Raw genomic sequence first — 18,771 nt, forward strand, 5'->3', positions numbered from 1 at the left:
TTAATACCAATAAAATAATTTTAGTTTATAATTTTTTAAAATTATCATTTTGTTCATGTTTCTCGTTATTTTTACTTTCAATCTTGATAAATATATATGATGTAAACTTTCTTTTACCATTTGAATTATCTTAAGGCACGTTTGGAAGTAAGAAAAGAGTAGAAAAAAAAGATTCATATTTTGCAATGTTCCAAATGAGAGACAAGTTTTGAAAGAAAAGTTTTTCTAGAATGTATGACTTTTGATAAAAAAAATCCTCCACCATGGAGGGTAAAAGAATTTTTTCTATCAAAAATTCTTTTTGCATTAGGGCAACCATTCACCCACAACAAGAGCTTCCTCCGTCTTCATCTTCCTCCAACACACCACTATTTTCAGGTCTCTCTCTCTAGTGTTGTCAACACCTCTCTCTCTTTCTCTCTTTTGGACGAGGTCAACCCACCTCTCTCTCTTAAATGTGGTCAACCTTCTCTCTCTCTCACATACACAAACACACATTTTCTCACATTTTTCACTCTGTTATTTTCATGCTACACAAACAAGCAAAATTTTTCATTTAGAAAAGTTATCAGATCTAAACTTTTCATAGGTAAAGTTTTCCTTTAATTTTTCTTGCTTTCAACGACCAGATGGGTGGGCAGATTATCTAATCTTAATAATGACTTCTTATACAGGTAGAACATGCTTGAGTGTTTGACTGATTTTGATACAAGTTATTAAGAATCAATTGACAGACAGGCAGAGTCAATATGTGACCAACACACCGAACTCAAGTCTGGGCCCGTTTACTAGTCGGGCCGAGTTTGACACATAACCCAGTTCATTTGGGATTGGTTGCCCCACCACCCATCTAGTACTTGACCTGATGTCCACCTCCATACTTATCAATCTCGTGTCCCCCGTCCAGTGTCCGATCATATCCGTAACTTTGTGACATGTCATAGCTACTAACCGCCACCACTTAGTGGTACCCTTTCAATACGTTGGGCCTTGGGCATTCTGCGTTCATCACAGCCTCTTCCATTTGGGATAATACATGACCCAATCGATCAGCGGCTGAGCGTTATCATGGTCGTCGCACGAACCGAACCATCATCATGAATCGTCCTCTGCTGCTGCTCGGCAGGAGCGTCCCTCCCGCCCTCCCCATCTCTCCCTCCACCAGACTCACCATCACCCCCCATCACGAGGTACTTCCTTTTCTTTCATTGCTTTGAGAGAGAGAGAGAGAGAGAGAGAGAGAGAGAGAGAGAGAGAGAGAGAGAGAGAGAGCATTAGCTTCAAACGAAGTGTTTGATTGGTTGTAGAGGTCGTTGGTGGCCACCACCAGACGCTGCTGCCTCCCATCTCCCGACCATAGTGATTCCGAGTCCAAATCGAACGCACCAGAGGTCGTTTCTTCTTCTTCTTATGCATGGTGCGCGGGGATTGGGGCGGTGGGGTTCGCGGAAACGAGCTACTTGACGTATCTGAAGCTCACTGGTTCTGATGCGCTTTGTCCCATTGGTGGTGGCACCTGCACCACCGTTCTCAATAGCGAGTATGCTTCTGTGTTTGGTATGTTTCGAGGCAATTCTTCTTCTCCTTCCTCCATTCCCCACTTTGTTACTTTGATTGTTGGTAGATTCTTGTGATTCCCTTGTTTGATCTTATTGCACAATTACCCACCTGCCAGATGCTAGGATAAGCACGATGAAAACATGGCAAAAACAATGATTAACCGAAGAATGATAAAGAGAAGAACATGGGCTTTTTGTGGTGGGTCATTTTTAAATTATTGAACCTGTACTTAAGGTTAATCGCTGAACATTTTTATGAGTGAGGAAAAAAAAAAACCCAGAAACAAGGCATCTCAGTGGGATGAAACACACACTGGAACGATGCTTGTGAATGAACCATAACAAACTATGTAATAGGAGTTATCGTGAAAGTTATTCCTTAAAAAAAAGAAAGTTATTCCTATTTATAATTCATCTACGTATATGCAACAAGGCTCACAAATGGTGGTCTTGATGAACATGATGGCCGAGATCCTGCACAAAAAAATTTAACAAGAAATTCTGGAAAAGGTATCTCATTTATGAAGTATGCCACATTGTATTGCTTCTTCTTCGTCAATTGTGTTGTAGTTCATTATGCAGGTTGTGATCTTGATTCAGCCAGAATCAAACCTCCAACCCCAATATGTTCTTCCTTTGAAAGAATAAAGTTAGCTCTTCTGCCTTGTTTTACGTATGGTTCTTCACCTTATCCAGTCTATATATTTTAGAATGGCTGTTTTGGTTCTAGAGTTCACTGATAGTGTTTCCAACGTCAGACATGCCAATTTGTTCAAGTTCAACTTTTAATACAAAAAATAGTCATGTAATAGAAAGCTACATTCTATACTCTTTTGTGAACATAGCTAATGCCTAATGGAGGTAGTCCTTCTGTTCAGCTGAGAGAAAGTTGTAAGGACTGATAAATGGAAGATAGTTGCTGATCCATCTTGGAGTGTGCCAAGCTGACCCCAAAATGATTGCTTCTTCAACTTGGTGTATGCCAAACTGAGCCTGGAAACATTGCTTCTTGTCTGATGAGAGACTCAAGCTCAAATTGTTAATCTTTCATTTCGTTCACAAACGTACTTATGAAGATTTCATTACTGTTCGCTTTCTACATGTATACATATCTGTTTCTGTATAATATATACTAGTTTCTTAAGGCCAAGTGGCTGCCTTTCCATCCTTATTCTCTGTGTCGAAGGAGATAATTAAAGAAATCATGCTATACTGCATTATTATACAGAAACGCTTTACTATATGGTACGGAATGTTGGGCTGCCAAGAGACATCATTTGCAAAAAATGAGTGTAACTGAGATGCGTATGCTTCGATGGATGTGTGGAAATACACTAAAAGATAAGATTCGGAATGAGGAAATACGTAAGAAGGTAGGCGTTGCATCCATTGAAAATAAGATGAGTGAGAATCGTTTACGATGGTTTGGGCATATTCGGTGAAGGCCTAATGATTCTCCGGTTAGAAGGATGGAGAAATGGGAAAATCTATTAGCTAAAAGAGGTCGGGGTAGGCCTAAAAAGACTTGGATGGAGATGATAAGAAAGGATATGAATGCTTTGAACCTCACCGAGGACATGGCATTGGATAGAAATGATTGGAGGAGAAGGATTCATGTGGAGGACCCAAAATGATTTTCTTTTTGGTTCATATCGCCGACCCCAATTGTTTGGGATGAAGGCGCTGTTGTTGTTGTTGTTGTTGATGCTATACTGCATTATCATAACTCAAATACAGTTAACCATTTGTTCATCTGTGCCTTTTCTTATTACAAGACTGACCTTTATGATGTCCATTAGATTTGAAAGTGCAGATCAGCTCAGGGGTCCCTCTGATGCCATTCATCCCATGGATGAACAACATCCCAAACACCATGGATTGGGCATTGTTTTCGACCTTCCATTTTTTATGCTCTATATGCTGTTCATGATTTCATCTATAGCATCAACGCCTTTGAAAAAAATTGTGCAACCTGTAATGAAATGGTGGTCTTCAACAAATGCACAAATAACTCACAAACAAGTGTCTATTGGAGACACTACAAGCATGACCCTTGAAAGGGTATAAAGGGAAGAACACTTGAAAAATAAATAATACTTTATTCATGAACAAAATGCTTAAGAAGCATGGTTATTTACATTGAAGGGGTTCACCCCTATATATACAAAACAATGGGAGAGAGAGGAGAGCTCATTTTGAGCTCTCCAAAAAGAGACGTTGGATTCCAACGTCTCTTAATATAGCTGTTGGACTACAGTCCAACAACATTTATTATTATAGCTGTTGGACTATAGTCCAACAGCATTTATTATAGCTGTTGGACTATAGTCCAACAACATTTATTATAGCTGTTGGACTACAGTCCAACAGCTACTTGCACAGTCAAGTTCCAACAGGAACTTGACTGGATCAAAATATCTAGTTTCTATTGAACTAGATGCTAAAAAAGAAAAATAGAAAAAATAGAAAAAGAAAATAATAAAAGAAAATATAATAATATTAAATAATATATATATATATATATATTGCAGTTTACATTTTAACACTCCCCTTCAAACTTACGGTACAATGAGCGAAAGTTTGTCTAAGAGGAAGTGAAATCTGGGAGCAGCGAGAGGCTTGGTGAAGAAGTCTGCTAATTGATATTCTGATGTAACATATGGCAGATCAATGGTTCCATGTAAGTATTCCTCTCTGACATAGTGACAGTCCATCTCAATGTGTTTAGTGCGCTCATGGAATGTCCGGTTGCTTGCAATGTAGATCGCACTTTTGTTGTCACAGCACATCTTTGAAGCTTGCGTTGCTTTAGCTCCCATATCTGCTAGCAATCGTCTGAGCCAAACAACCTCCATAGTGGTGGTTGCCATGGCTCTGTATTCAGCTTCGGTGGAGGAAAGAGAGACTTTCTGCTGCTTCTTGCACCTCCACGAAATTAAGGTTTCACCTAGGAACACACAAAAACCAGTAGTTGAGTGTCTATTATTGGGATCACCTCCCCAGTCAGCATCAGTATATGCAATTAAATTTAATGAAGATGAAGCAGACAAGAAGAGTCCTCGTGAAAGAGAGGATTTTAAGTATCTAATAATACGCAAAATCGCTCCCATGTGCACGGAGGTGGGAGCATGCTGAAACTGACTAACTGTATGAACCGCATGAGTTATATCTGGCCTAGTAATGGAAAGATAAGAAAGAGCTCCAACAAGTTGTCTATAAGGAGTAGGATCATCAAGAAGTTCTCCATCATCAATTTTCATTTTAACATTGACAACTTCTGGAGTGTCTACTTTCTTATCATCTGTAATTCCAGACCTGGAAACGATATCAAGAGCAAATTTAGATTGAGATATCAAATACCCCCGAGGGGAATAAGCAACTTCAATGCCTAAAAAATATCTTAATAAACCTAAGTCAGTCATTTCAAAGTGAGTTTTAAGAAGAGATTTGATATTTGCAACTCCCTGTTTGTCGCCTCCGGTGATGATCATATCGTCCACATAGAGAAGAAGAATAATGATGCCTGCATCAGATTTCTTAACAAACAAAGCAGTGTCAGTTAAACAAGGTTGAAAACCAATATCAAGCATAACATGACTAAATCGGTCATACCAGGCTTTTGGAGCCTGTTTAAGACCATAAAGAGCTTTTTCTAGACGAAGAGCTTTACCCTTAGGGATACTAATACCAGGTGGGGCTTCCATGTATACTTCTTCAACGAGATTCCCATTCAGGAAAGCATTTTTGACATCTAATTGAAAGATAGGCCATGTTCTAATGGAGGCCAAGGCTATTAAAGTTCTAACAGTGGTCATACGGGCCACAGGAGCAAATGTTTCTTCATAATCGATGCCATACTCTTGGGCATATCCTTTTGCTACTAAACGGGCCTTATATCTTTCCAGGGTCCCATCACTTTTGGTTTTGACTTTGTATACCCACCTACAACCTATAGGTTTCTTACCCGGAGGAATATCTTGTATCGTCCAAGTATTGGCCTTTTCTAGTGCATCCAATTCTATTTTCATGGCTTCTATCCATTCTATATGATTTTTTGCTTGAGAATAGGATGATGGTTCAACATATGATTGTATTAATGTAATGGCGGCCCTATACGTGGGTGAAAAAGATTCATAAGACAAAAATTTTTCTGGAGGTTTAGAGATTCTAGACGTTCTTCTAGGTGGGACTTCAGAGTATTTTTGTAATGCACATGGAAGATTTTGCTCTCTACGTCTTGAATATTGTAGACTAACATCCCTATGGATTTGCTCTTCATTATCATCATTTTCAACAACAATAGGACTTTGATCATTGTCAAGGTCATATCCAACATCACATTCATTGGATTTTGAAGTTGGATCAATTAAAAACGAGTATTCAGTGACATCCTTGGATTTTTCAAATTCAAAGAAGCTTTCTTTTTCCAAAAAAGATACATTTCTTGACACATATAATTTGTCATTTTGAAAATCGAAACACCTGTAGCCTTTTTGATTATCAGCATATCCTAAAAAGGCACATGGGATTGCACGAGGAGAGAGTTTATCATTTCTGTTGGTGAAAACAAAACATTTGCATCCAAAGACTCTTAATCTAGAATAATCTGGAGTTAAATTAACAAGCTTTTCTATTGGAGTTGTATTCTTTAATGAGGAAGATGGCATCCTATTAATGAGGTAGGTGGCAGTTAGGACCGCTTCAGCCCAAAAACTTTTTGGAACTTGATTTGCAATTAGCAATGTCCTAGTAGTTTCCATAATGTGCCGATGTTTGCGTTCGGCTAGGCCATTCTGTTGTGGAGTGTGTGGACATGATCTTTGATGTGTAATACCATGTAAATTGAGATAGTCTTTGAATTCGTTGGACATAAATTCTCCCCCTGAATCAGTGCGAAAAACAGAAATATCATTTTGAAACTTATTTTTAACCATTTTATGAAATATTTGGAAGTTAGCAAAGACATCAGATTTATGTTTAAGAAAATAAATCCAAGTATGTCTAGAAAAGTCATCAACAAAAATGACATAATATGTATAACCACATTTGGAAATAACTGGTGCGGGGCCCCAAACATCCGAATGTATTAACTCAAGTGGTCGTGAGGAAACAAAAGTTCTACTAAGAAATGGTAACCTTTTCATTTTGCCAAGAATGCAGTCTTTACAAGAAAAATTTTCAGAATTACAAAATTTTTCCAAACTTGGAAAATATTGAATTTTAGACATATGAGGATGGCCAAGCCTTTTGTGCCATAAATCCAATTCTAATTTCTGAATATTATAACAAAATGCATTCTTGGGTAATTCCAAAAAGTCCATGTAATAAAGTCCTCCTTCTCTATGGCCTTCCCCAATCAGCTTCCCTGACTGGCGATCCTGTACCCAGCAACCATGAGAAGAGAAGGAGATATTACATCCATAATCAGATATTTGCGAGACAGATAAGAGATTCAAATTAAGTTTAGGGATATATCTAACTTCTGGGATAAAAAATCTTTTGGATTTTTGAAGATTTTCAAAACATCCTATTCCTTTTACTTCGAGAGATGTGCCATCGGCTGTAAAAACCTTTGACACACTTGAGTCATTTTTAAGACATTCGGATAGACTATTAACATTTGGGGTCATATGAAAAGAAGCACGAGAATCTAAAAGCCAAGGAAAGTTACCTGGACCGGAGAAAGATGCAACTGCCGCTCCAGTTGAGGCTTCGGTTGAGGAGGATACCCCTTTGAGAAGAGGTTGAAGGATTTCCATCAGTTGAGCCATAGACACAGGTGCATCTTGATCTTTTGACTCAGATTCAACAGATGCAACTCTTTTTTCTTCTCTTCTTTTTAACTTTGGACATTGAGGCCTATAGTGCCCCGGTTCATGACAATGATGACAAATAACTTTTTTTTTATCAAAGTCGCCGTTTTGCCTTCCAAAATGAGGCAGCTTGTAAGTACGAGTATGATTCCCCGGTCTAGATACAGCTAAAACGGAGTCATCATCAACTTTTGGAGTACTTTTTCTAAGTCTATTTTCCTCCATAGTGAGCTCTTCTATAGTATCAACAATAGAAGGAATTTTTCCACGATGTAAAAGGGCCGATTTGGTGGATTCAAACTCCGGCCTTAGACCATTCACAAATTGATAGAAATGTTCCATATCGAGTTGCTTTTGACGAAGCTCGATGTCTTCGGCACAATGCCATTTGGGCTCAAGAAGAGCCAACTCTTCCCAAAGTTCGGACAACTCATTATAATATTCTCGAATAGTTTTATCTTTTTGAGTCATTGTCCGAACTTTATCTTGTAAATTGCATACATGTGCAATATCTTTAAGGGAATACATGTTTTTGAGGTATTCCCAAGCCTTATCGGCATGCTCAAACTTAGCTAGACTAGAGCATTTTTTAATGTCTATGCTATTGATGAGCCATGACATAATTTTTGCATGTCCTATCCTCCATTCTTTCCATTTCTTTTCATAAGTGGCTAACGCCTTACTCTTCTCTTCTTCCGTTAGAGGAACCTCTTTATCACCCTCTTTCTTGGTAAGAGATAGTTTAGGTTCCAAATCGGAACCATCCACTATACCCCATAAGCCTTTTCCCCAAATGTGGTGCTTCATAATCGAAGCCCACATTACATAGTTAGTATCATTTAGCTTCATAGGAATGATGGTGATCTTATCATTGTCATCCATCTTTTACAAGGGTAAGAGAGGAATAAATAGGAGGAGAGAGAGAGAAAAATAAAAAGAAAAGAAAAAGAGTAGACAAAGGAATAAGAGAGGATACAAAACCAAATTTTTTTTTGTAGCACAAGTTCGCCTTTCTTCAAACAAATCTTCTTGAGCCAAGAACAAGGTGATGAAACACCTTTTGTAAATGTGGCACGGAAATCGAGGCGGAAGCACTTCAAGATCTAAGGATTTCGTAGCTTTGATACCATGTAATGAAATGGTGGTCTTCAACAAATGCACAAATAACTCACAAACAAGTGTCTATTGGAGACACTACAAGCATGACCCTTGAAAGGGTATAAAGGGAAGAACACTTGAAAAATAAATAATACTTTATTCATGAACAAAATGCTTAAGAAGCATGGTTATTTACATTGAAGGGGTTCACCCCTATATATACAAAACAATGGGAGAGAGAGGAGAGCTCATTTTGAGCTCTCCAAAAAGAGACGTTGGATTCCAACGTCTCTTAATATAGCTGTTGGACTACAGTCCAACAACATTTATTATTATAGCTGTTGGACTATAGTCCAACAGCATTTATTATAGCTGTTGGACTATAGTCCAACAACATTTATTATAGCTGTTGGACTACAGTCCAACAGCTACTTGCACAGTCAAGTTCCAACAGGAACTTGACTGGATCAAAATATCTAGTTTCTATTGAACTAGATGCTAAAAAAGAAAATAGAAAAAATAGAAAAAGAAAATAATAAAAGAAAATATAATAATATTAAATAATATATATATATTGCAGTTTACATTTTAACACAACCCATCTAAGATGTTAGCAATCCAGCCATGGCACATGGGATGTCATTCATCCCATGGATGAATGGCATTGGAGGGACCCTTGACAGACTCCTATCAGGGGTACCCCTAGCCTGATCCACACTCAAATTTGAAAGTATATGTACGTATATATCCATTTGATTGGTTAACAAAGGCCATTTTTGGAGAAGAGTGATTGTGCAATCTCTATCCACATCCCATAAATTAGGTACCCTAGATCAGAAGCTTAGAGACAAAAGTTAAAAAGGCAAAATATCGGCAGCCAAAAACTTGCAAGAAATAGATTTTTTTGAAAAAGTTGTGTTTTTTTTTCTGGCAAAATATCAGCAATAAACAACGTAAGCAAATAAAATTTTATAAAGAAATACAAATAAATATTTAAAAAGAAAACACACATTTTTTCCCGATAAATAGCCGATAAAAACATAAATATCATGTTTAAAACACGATATTTATGTTTCTATAAAAAATTGTGATATTTTGAAAAAACATGAGAAATTAGAGTTTAAAACTTTTAGGTAATTTCTCGCAGTATTTTCGTGAGTATTTCATATCTTGTGATATTTGTCACACTGATCAGAAGTACTTCTATTTGAATTATAATTTTCAAGCCAACAAGTCAGACTCTCTATGTATATTGTCTAAATTAAGATTGGATTACAATTTTGTTACCAAGGCAATTAAAGCACTAAATGTCCCATTGTCTAGGTGGTAAGCTGCAGTTTGTATTTCTCGTTCTTCACTGCATGACTATGTTATAGCTGTTACATCAATTTAGTTAATATTTCAAGTTTTTTACATCATTTATTTCTTAAAAGTGATTACTAAACAATAGCCTGCAGAAAAGGACAGATCAGTGGATCATTTCCCTGTAACCAGATGTTGAATTGTTTACTTTGTAGTTCATCAAGCAAATTCTAAACTGTCTGTCAGTGATTGGTTACCATAACTTTCATTTTGGGAATTTTCGCTACAAACAAGAAATGCTGTCTTTGTAGATAATTTTCATACAGAGTAATTGAAAATAATTGTGTTTCATGATTGTGGTTAACTTTCAACTTCATTTTGATTTGATTCATCAATGAAGTTGCTACCAATAATTGATTGGATAAATATTTGGTATGAAAACACCTTGTTCCTTTTGCAAAAATAATTCTGTGCCATGATTATGGTTAACTTTCAACTTTATTTTGCTACCAATAATTGATTGAAAATATTTGGTATGAAAACACCTCGTTCCTTTTGCGAAAATAATTCTGTTTCATGATTGTGGTGAACTTTCAACTTTATTTTGATTTGATTCATCAATGAAGTTGCTACCAATAATTGATTAGATAAATATTTGGTATGAAAACACCTTGTTCCTTTTGCACTCTCAGGTGTTCCTCTTCCATTATTTGGAATGGTAGCATATGGATTAGTTGCATTATTGGGTCTGCAGTTGGCAAGAAGAAGTTCTCTTTTTGCATTAAGTGAAACAAGTGCACAATTACTTCTGCTTGGGAGTGCAACCTCAATGGCAGCAGCTAGTTCTTATTTTTTATACCTTCTAAGCACAAAATTTTCAGGAGCATCATGTTCATACTGCTTGATGTCTGCATTTCTGAGTTTCAGCTTGTTATTTATCACTATGAAGGTTGGTTGTGTGAACTACAACATATAACTTTTTCCATCAAAATAACAAAAATATCATCATCATATGAGTGTAGTTTCTTTTTCAGGAATTCAAGTTGCAAGAGATGCAGAAGACTGCTGGGCTTCAATTATCTATAGCTGGCTTAGTGATTGCAGCTTTGAGCACTTCATATAGTGGCATTAGTCCTGACTTAACAGGGTATGTTGTATGTGGCAAAATTTAAGATGTCTTTGTAATGAAACACAAGTGCCAATAACAATGTCACAAAGTGACTATAAAGAGGGCAAAATCACCAAACACTCACAATAAGAGAGGAGAGAGAACTAAAAATAAAGAATAATGTATTGAAAATGCTTAGAAAGGCCTTAAGAATAGGGGGGCCAAAGACCCCTATTTGTACACTTTATGGGGACCAGGGGGAGCTCCCATAGACTCCTTGTATGTAAAGTGGGATTGTACAAAGTAGTTTGGGCTGATAGCAGGGTAGTTTTAAGGTTTACATGCAAATTGGTTATCTTTCCATGCAAGTATGGTAAACCTTTTATTTTTTTTACTTAACTTGCAAGTGCAAATGCTTGTTAAAATCAATTTTTACCCCAACTTGCATAAGTCGTGCAAGCTGAGGTGGGACCTTAAACTTTTCTTCAAGTCATAGTAAAAATGCAAAATTTTACTTTTAACTACAACTTGCAAGTTGGTGTAAGTTGAGGGTGAGATTAGAACTTGCACGATATAAATCACATTAAAACTTCTACTTTTTTACTATAACATGAGTAAGAAAACGATCATTTTATCACAACTTGCATAGATTATGCAAGTTGGCTTTAATTTAGATTTTCTACTTTTTTTTTATCATTTTCATAAGTGAAGATAAGTGCACACCCTTGACGTGTGTAGTTTATAGAATTTTGATGATGTTTTATTTAATATGCAAACAAAACGATCATGAAATTCAATCATCTCGACAAAATTGTGTAATTCATGTTTTGAATAGGTTCAATATCGTTCATTCCAAGCCAATAACTATCTTGTGTGCTACGAATAGAAGAATACCGAAGGATGTAGGTGTTCCGTTGAGGCTTTGTGTGTTTGTTTTATCACATGAAAGCTGACTCCATGACACAGTATTCCTGTGAAAGGGCCCCCATATTGGAAAATGCTTCCTCGGCGGGGGTGGGGTGGGGGGTGGCGATGCCCATTTGACATGAGAGATGCTGTTTCATGTGAAATATGGTGGACCCTGCACAAGTTTCTTGTAAGGTGTTTGTTTCAGCCCTTGTGAGAAACTGCACCCTTTTCATACGAAACAACCTGTTTCATATGAAAGGCAGGTGAAACAAACATGACGGTCATGACCTAAATGCACTCTTCTGCTATGATACATATGGAATCCTTTAAAAGCTTTGTAACATATGTGAAGGGTGCTATAGAACATGGAATAATTTATTATAAGAACGTCACATCGATATGGCTGCAGATACTGAAATACAGCCCTTTTTATGAAGTTTTCAATATGACTAGTATATTAGGGGACGTGATGCAGGGGCCAAAATGGAGAATTTGTCACCTAAATGATCCCATAAACAAATGGTTTGATCTTTAATAATCTATGGACATGATGATTGAATTGGAGACCCAAATACTAGGAGATCTGTTTTTGGTTATTGTATTTTCTTAGAGAGAGATTTAATATATGGAAAAGTACAAAACAGAAAAGTGTTGAAATGTAAAGGACAAAGCTGAATATTGAGCTTTGGCATATATGGTCATAAATATTTAAATGTGTTGGAAATGAAAATTTGTAGATCAAGTACATATTATGGCAATTGTGCACTATGGCATTGAATTTGGTATTTCATTATATATCTAAATAATTTTACTTTGAACATATCTTGTTAGAGAAATTGAATCAAAAGAGATGGAAACAAAGTTCAATGGCTGTGAAAATCAATTTGCAGAAAATTTTGCAAAAATATTATCAAAGTCGAGGCATCAATTTTTGAAGCACAAGTGCATGTTGAACATGCAATGCAATGCAATGCAATGTAGAACTTGGAGGGAAGTGTATAGTATGCTATTGCTGGTCACAAGGATATTTTCATAATTTCACATCTGGATGTCAATTGGTGGCATGCATGTAATATTGTATCATGTTTATCTTATTCTATTTGTTCCTTAATTGTGGCATGAATTTTAGCTTACTATTAATTGATGAGCATTTCTATATTGTCTATGAGGATTTCTTTGAGGATAAATAGAACTTTGATAGAGCTAACCTTCTCTATTGAGAACCATTAGGGGTCAGGGCCATGTGTTGTTCTCCTTGCTCTCTTGTCTTCTCCCAGTGCTGTTTACATATTTACAAGGAAGGCAATGCCAAGGGTGACAACACCACTAATCAAAGGGAACTTTCCAAACATTAACCACCACCGGTAGTTCAGTTTAAATGTTTATCAAAATAAATAATCTAGTGTCAGGTTTCTCATTTCTTAATTGTCTTCTTGATCAGTCTCCAGTCAAACATGCAACACATATGGCTAGAAATTAATTTTTTAGTAACCATGTTGTTTATATTGAAAAATCCTTATGGTTCTCTGAATTTCTACAAAATATTTTTGCACTTACGTATGTTGTATTTATACCTGTTTGAATAGGTCATCAGATATTGAATTACCACTATTTGAATCTGAAATTACAAGTCAATCAAGTCCATCAGCAATTTCTCTAGCAAAACATTTGCAGGCCATTGGAGCCAAAATGTATGGAGCTTTTTGGTGTTCCCATTGTCTGGAACAAAAAGAGGTATCCTCATAACTATATCACTGTAGAAATATTCAGACTATGTCAGTAAATGTGTACTTGCTTAATCTGTTATGAAGAAGAATTTGTACATGCTGTTTTTTGTGTGAATAGTGCTGTCCTTTGAATTTTACAGTTGATTACTGTTAAGTGAGAACACAAATATCTTGTTGGTTTTCCTGGGTTGAATTCATGGGAATTGATGACAGTTCATCAGGTAGTCTGCTTCCCTAGTTAGGCTTGACTCGGCTAATTACTCAGTTGGGTTGGCCTGAGTTTTGAAAAGAATCTGTCCTCAGGGCAACTTCCATCAGATTTGACTTTATCACCCTTTCAGTTTTCTTGAATCAGATGGTAAAATAATTTCAGAATTTTGAAGCAATCTCTGGCTTACTCTGCATCATTTAAACCTTATGCTTTTTATTTCATTTGCCATCATTTGTTGCATTATCCCATATTTAACGTCATCATCCATTTGGAGTGCTCTCTTTTGAACCTTCTGTACTATTTTGTGTATTTGTACAAAGTGTATGGTTCATTAACCTCTACTTTTATGGTTTTAGGAAATTAAAGGGTCATAACTAATTTCAAATAAAGTCTGCAAGACAACTAAGTTGATATCTTATTGGAGCCAAAACTATAAAATTTCAACTCTCTAGAGACTTGTTGCTATTATCTTAAGCAAGTGGAGTCTTGCAAAATCCATACTGGCTATCTAAACATTGAATCTTCTAAATCAGGAGTGTTTCTTGCTACTTACATGTTACCATTTGTTATGTGAGTTGAACACTCTAGATGAGGCATGCTTGAACTGAGAAGGAAAGTACCGCTTCACTAGTGACATGCAACCTCAAAAATTTTAGTATACAAGAACTTGTGGCAGAGATAGATGTCTATGCGAGAAATGAACATAAATGAGATGTAACAGAACGAATTAATACTTTTGAAATGGAAAAGCTGTGACAAATGTAACCTCGGATTAGTTACTGCGATTCTTCAGATGTTCGGGAAAGAAGCTGCAAAGATTCTGAACTATGTTGAGTGCTTTCCTAATGGGTACAGGAAGGGAGTAAAACCTGCTAAGGCATGTCAAGAAGCTCATATTGATGGATTCCCAACCTGGATTATAAACGGCCAGGTGATGGATCTTCCCTCAACTTGTGTTGGAACAAGTAAAACCTTAAAAGATCTTGCTCATGAAGTTGCATTACGTGATAGGTCTTGAGTGGAGAACAAGAATTCTCAGAACTTGCAGAAGCATCAGGATTCCTATATGAAGAACTGAAACCACAGTCATAGCTCATGCTCAGCCCAAGCAACAAAGACATCATTTCGTCATCTTGGTGTACAGTTCCAATTGGCATCTTTGGACAGTTGAGAATGACTGGTACGTGCTGTGTAATCCACCATTTACTGTACATGAATTACTTCGATTTTTAGTGGGAGTTTGTCATTCTTACTAATTCATGCATCAAGCTTCTGTCATTCTTACTACATGCTACAAGCTTGTATACAAACAAGAGCCATATGCCATTATAGAAAATTGTAACAATATGTGTACAATCAAACGGAAAAAGTGTCTGCTTTTGAGATAAAATAAAAAATGGCTACAATTATTAATAAAAATCTATTTCATATGGACAAATCAAACTATTTGCTGCAATCAGGGCTGGGCTAGGCTAAAAAAATGGATAAAAATCTATTTCATATGGAATCAGGGCTGGGCTTTTACAAAAATAAAAAAAAATTAAACTGTTTCGGGAGGCAGGACTGGGCTAGCCCAGTCCTGCCCCCCCCCCCCCCCCCCCCCAGCTCCGCCTATGATCCTACCTGATTCGCCGTCGTTGCCATCTTCGTCTCTGGTGGATGCAATGTTTAGATCGAGGTTCGTGACAAGGTTTCCATCCTCCGGGCACCGCGGATGCGGTGGACAAGCTCGTCTGGCTAGAGGAATTGGTCGGTAGGGTCAAACCCACTTATCTTTTTTCATTTTCTTAAAGAGCGCGTGTCTAGAGAGGGTGAAAAGGAAGTTGCGTAGCTCAGGTTTAACCAACTTCGTGATGTGTTAACTTCCCTGAAAACTTGTTAAAACAAACCAACGGTTGGTTGAACCTCAGGAACCTTGGGTTCTAACTGAGCTCAAGACTTACTGAGCTGGCTCTAGGTTAAGTATGGTTGGGCCTTCTAAGCCTGATTAGTAAACAGTCGGGCATCATTGAGTTTCAATCCTACGTGGAACGCGGCTGGTTTACTGATCGAGCCAAGCTAGGCTCAAAATCTATCAATATTCTTTTTTTCTTTTGACATAGAAATCTATCAATATTCTTTGGGTTGCACAAGACAGCCTAAACCCAATCCATGTCAACTGTTCGGATTGGTTCAGATACCATACCGTATCTGAATCTGTTTAGTCAGATTTGGTAGTAGGTTATGTAACATCCAATTGATGGTTCGGTCTGGATTTGATATCGAGTGTAATTCTAATATGATTTTGAATCAAATCCGAATTCTTTGGCTACACGAGTCTCATTAGCCCATGTGAAAATGTATATCCATTAGTTATAGTTAAGCTAGTTGAGTCTGCATTCGGTCCTAGATTTTCTTACCCAAATTTGAATCTGACCCAGACTTTGGATCATATTTGTTAATATTCACATAAGGAAGTGGACCGTCATTCATACATCAATTTATTAAGCTATGAGTTTCGAAAACTGAGAGAAAATAAGAAATACCAAAAGAAATTGCATAAATTCAATAAAAATAATAATAATTGATCATCCAACTCTGATTTCCCTCCTTACATAACAAGTATTCATAGAAAAATAAAACCTTAATCTTACTTTTTGATCTTGGATAGATCTAATATTTGAATACAAATATCCAAAAACTCTAAAATCTAAAATGATTTCTTATGGACCCGGTCTTCTACTATGCTCCTACATCATTCTCCCCAGGTTAGAGAAGTCTTGCCCTCAAGTTTGGATATCTCTTATGATTCTTTCAATTCTGCTTCACTTTATGAGTTAGGGATCCACAATATAGAACTTGATAGCTTCTTTGCTCCAGAAAATGCGTGAACCAAATAGGATCTGCTTTAATATGTATATAGAAGCTTGAACTGTTCTTCTCGAACCATCCATAGTCTTCAACTGCATCTTTTTATTGATATGAAACAAATGAATCAAATAGATCTAGTTTCGGTTTTATCTAGTGTGAAGAAGTCCATGATAACCTGATCTCTTGCTTTATCATCCATATACTGTTGATGATGCCCTCCAAACAAGCTTAGGTTCTATAGCAAGTTTTGGTTAGGTGAGGTGAGTACAGGTGAAGTTTGAATATGGATAAGAAGTAATGCATGAAAGCGTTCTTTTGGGATTGGGTCAAATGGACTCAGGTTTAGTTTCATGATAAGGTTTTAAATATGAGGCTATAAGGGTCCAAGATAGGTTTAGGAAGATCGAACAAAATGATTTTGAACTCATCACGTAATTTTGGATCTAAATCTTCTTTAATTTGATTTAGGCTTTGGGGTGAGCTTAAAGAGAGGTTTTAGAGAAAGCTTCTTGGAACTGGACTTCACATGGATCTCTCCTATTTGGGTATGAGTAGTTTTAAGGACATGTAAAGATCTCTCTAATTCTTGTTTCAATTTTGCTTCAATATCCAATGCACATTTGATAACCTGATCTAAGGTTGTGAGATTGAATATTGGGACCTATGGGTCATTATGGGTATGGGATAAGATTAAGCTTTGTGGATCTTGAGTTGGGCAAGTATTTAGGGAGGTACGAAGATGGGTGTGGTTAGGATCCATTTGGGTTGAATATGTGTTTGGGTCAATGTGGATCAGGTTTTTAAGGGTTTGATATAAAAACCGGTCCAAAATGGGGGTATAAGAATTAGGAAGACATTGAAACCCATTTTGAGGAGTTAAACCAATTCTAAGAGGTGGGTTATCAGGTTGAACCGTTCAATCACAAACCTGTTCATTCTCTACTTTTCCCACACACGATGGAAAGAGGGAAAATGGTTGGAAGGGTTAGGGTTTGTGTTCCCACCTCCACCACCACAAATACCACCATCCAACTTTTCACCACCCCCATCTTCTTTTCCTTATCTACCCAGGGTTGGTTGGCTTCTTTGAGTTTTGGGGTCTCCTATTTTGGAGGGGCCTCTAAATTTGAGAAAATTTTATAATAATGACATTGCATAATACATGTACATATCGAAGAGGGTGTGGGAGAGAGGGCCTCCCATGTCTTATAAAAATGAGGTGAGCTCTCCTTCTTATACATCAACCTAACATGCCATTTTTCAAAGGTGGGCAGCAATCAATGCCGCCTGACATATGACATTGGGTTTTTCATTAAGCCATACAACTTTTGCTTTATATGGTAGTCATGCAACATTCAATACCTACCAAGTATTGAATGTTGTTTATGTTAAAAAAAGATTTGTGCCATCAAAATGATGGCAACATGTAATTCTTGTATTTTTTAAGATTTTGTGAAAAAAATATGAGATATCAGTTTAAGCAAGTTTTTGAATATCTCGTGAAAAAATATTTAATATATCATTTAATGTTTATATTGCATTTTTTTCATGCGATATTCAAAATATTGGTGGTATTTAAAAAAAAAATAGGGCCTCATTTAGAGACTTGGCTTAGGGCCTCAACTTCTCTTAAGCCACCCCTTATCCACCTACCATTAGTCATCCAACTTTGATCTCCCTTCTTACATAACAAGTATTTATAAAAAAATAAAACACTAATCTTATTTTTGAATCTTGAATAAGATCAAAAACTCTAAAATCTAAAATAAATCCAAATAAATCCTTATGGACCCAGTCTTCTAAGTTGGTCTCACACACCAACTTATGTCTGTCCATCTCATGAAATGAATGGGATATGAAGCTTTCTTCCATTTTTTACTCATTATTTTTTTGTTCAAACCTCAAATGTACCACTTAGGGATGGAAATTGGGTTGGGTAGCCAGCATGATCTCGTGTACCCAGCCTGACTTGGGTCGAGCTTGGTCCCCCTTTTGAGGAACCCGCCCCAAATTTGTTGAGCCGAGCTCGGCCCGATATGTTATCCGGTTGGGCTCTTATGGGATCCATTAAACTCAATAACGAGTCACATAATGGGTCATGTTTTATTAAATCCACAACTCGAACCAGTTGAGGTTTTAGTGGCATGTGGTAAAGTAGTAAAAAGTTCTTTTATAACTAATGGAGAGCCCTCCA

At 36.8% G+C, this 18,771-nt stretch overlaps 1 protein-coding gene across 2 annotated transcripts; it reads left to right on the forward strand.

Annotated features, from left to right (window-relative positions):
* Positions 1-992: 992 nt before the first annotated feature.
* On the forward strand, positions 993-15,096 carry LOC149835819 (thiol-disulfide oxidoreductase LTO1-like). 2 transcript variants are annotated; one of them, XR_016432371.1, is made up of 7 exons: positions 993-1,190; positions 1,308-1,557; positions 10,465-10,721; positions 10,807-10,919; positions 13,376-13,523; positions 14,583-14,658; positions 14,739-14,877. XR_016432371.1 is itself a non-coding variant. In XM_090008771.1 (7 exons), exons 1-7 carry the CDS (start codon positions 1,098-1,100, stop codon positions 14,817-14,819), a joined length of 1,080 nt encoding a protein of 359 aa, XP_089864897.1. In that variant the 5' UTR covers positions 993-1,097; the 3' UTR covers positions 14,820-15,096. The 2 variants fall into 2 exon arrangements, 1 of the variants encoding a protein (XP_089864897.1); XM_090008771.1 differs by having other exon boundaries at positions 14,521-14,658; positions 14,739-15,096.
* The last annotated feature ends 3,675 nt before the right edge of the window (positions 15,097-18,771 follow it).

Source organism: Nuphar pumila, chromosome 6, assembly GCF_984573655.1.
Source record: "Nuphar pumila chromosome 6, dmNupPumi1.hap1.1, whole genome shotgun sequence".
Taxonomy (NCBI): domain Eukaryota; kingdom Viridiplantae; phylum Streptophyta; class Magnoliopsida; order Nymphaeales; family Nymphaeaceae; genus Nuphar; species Nuphar pumila.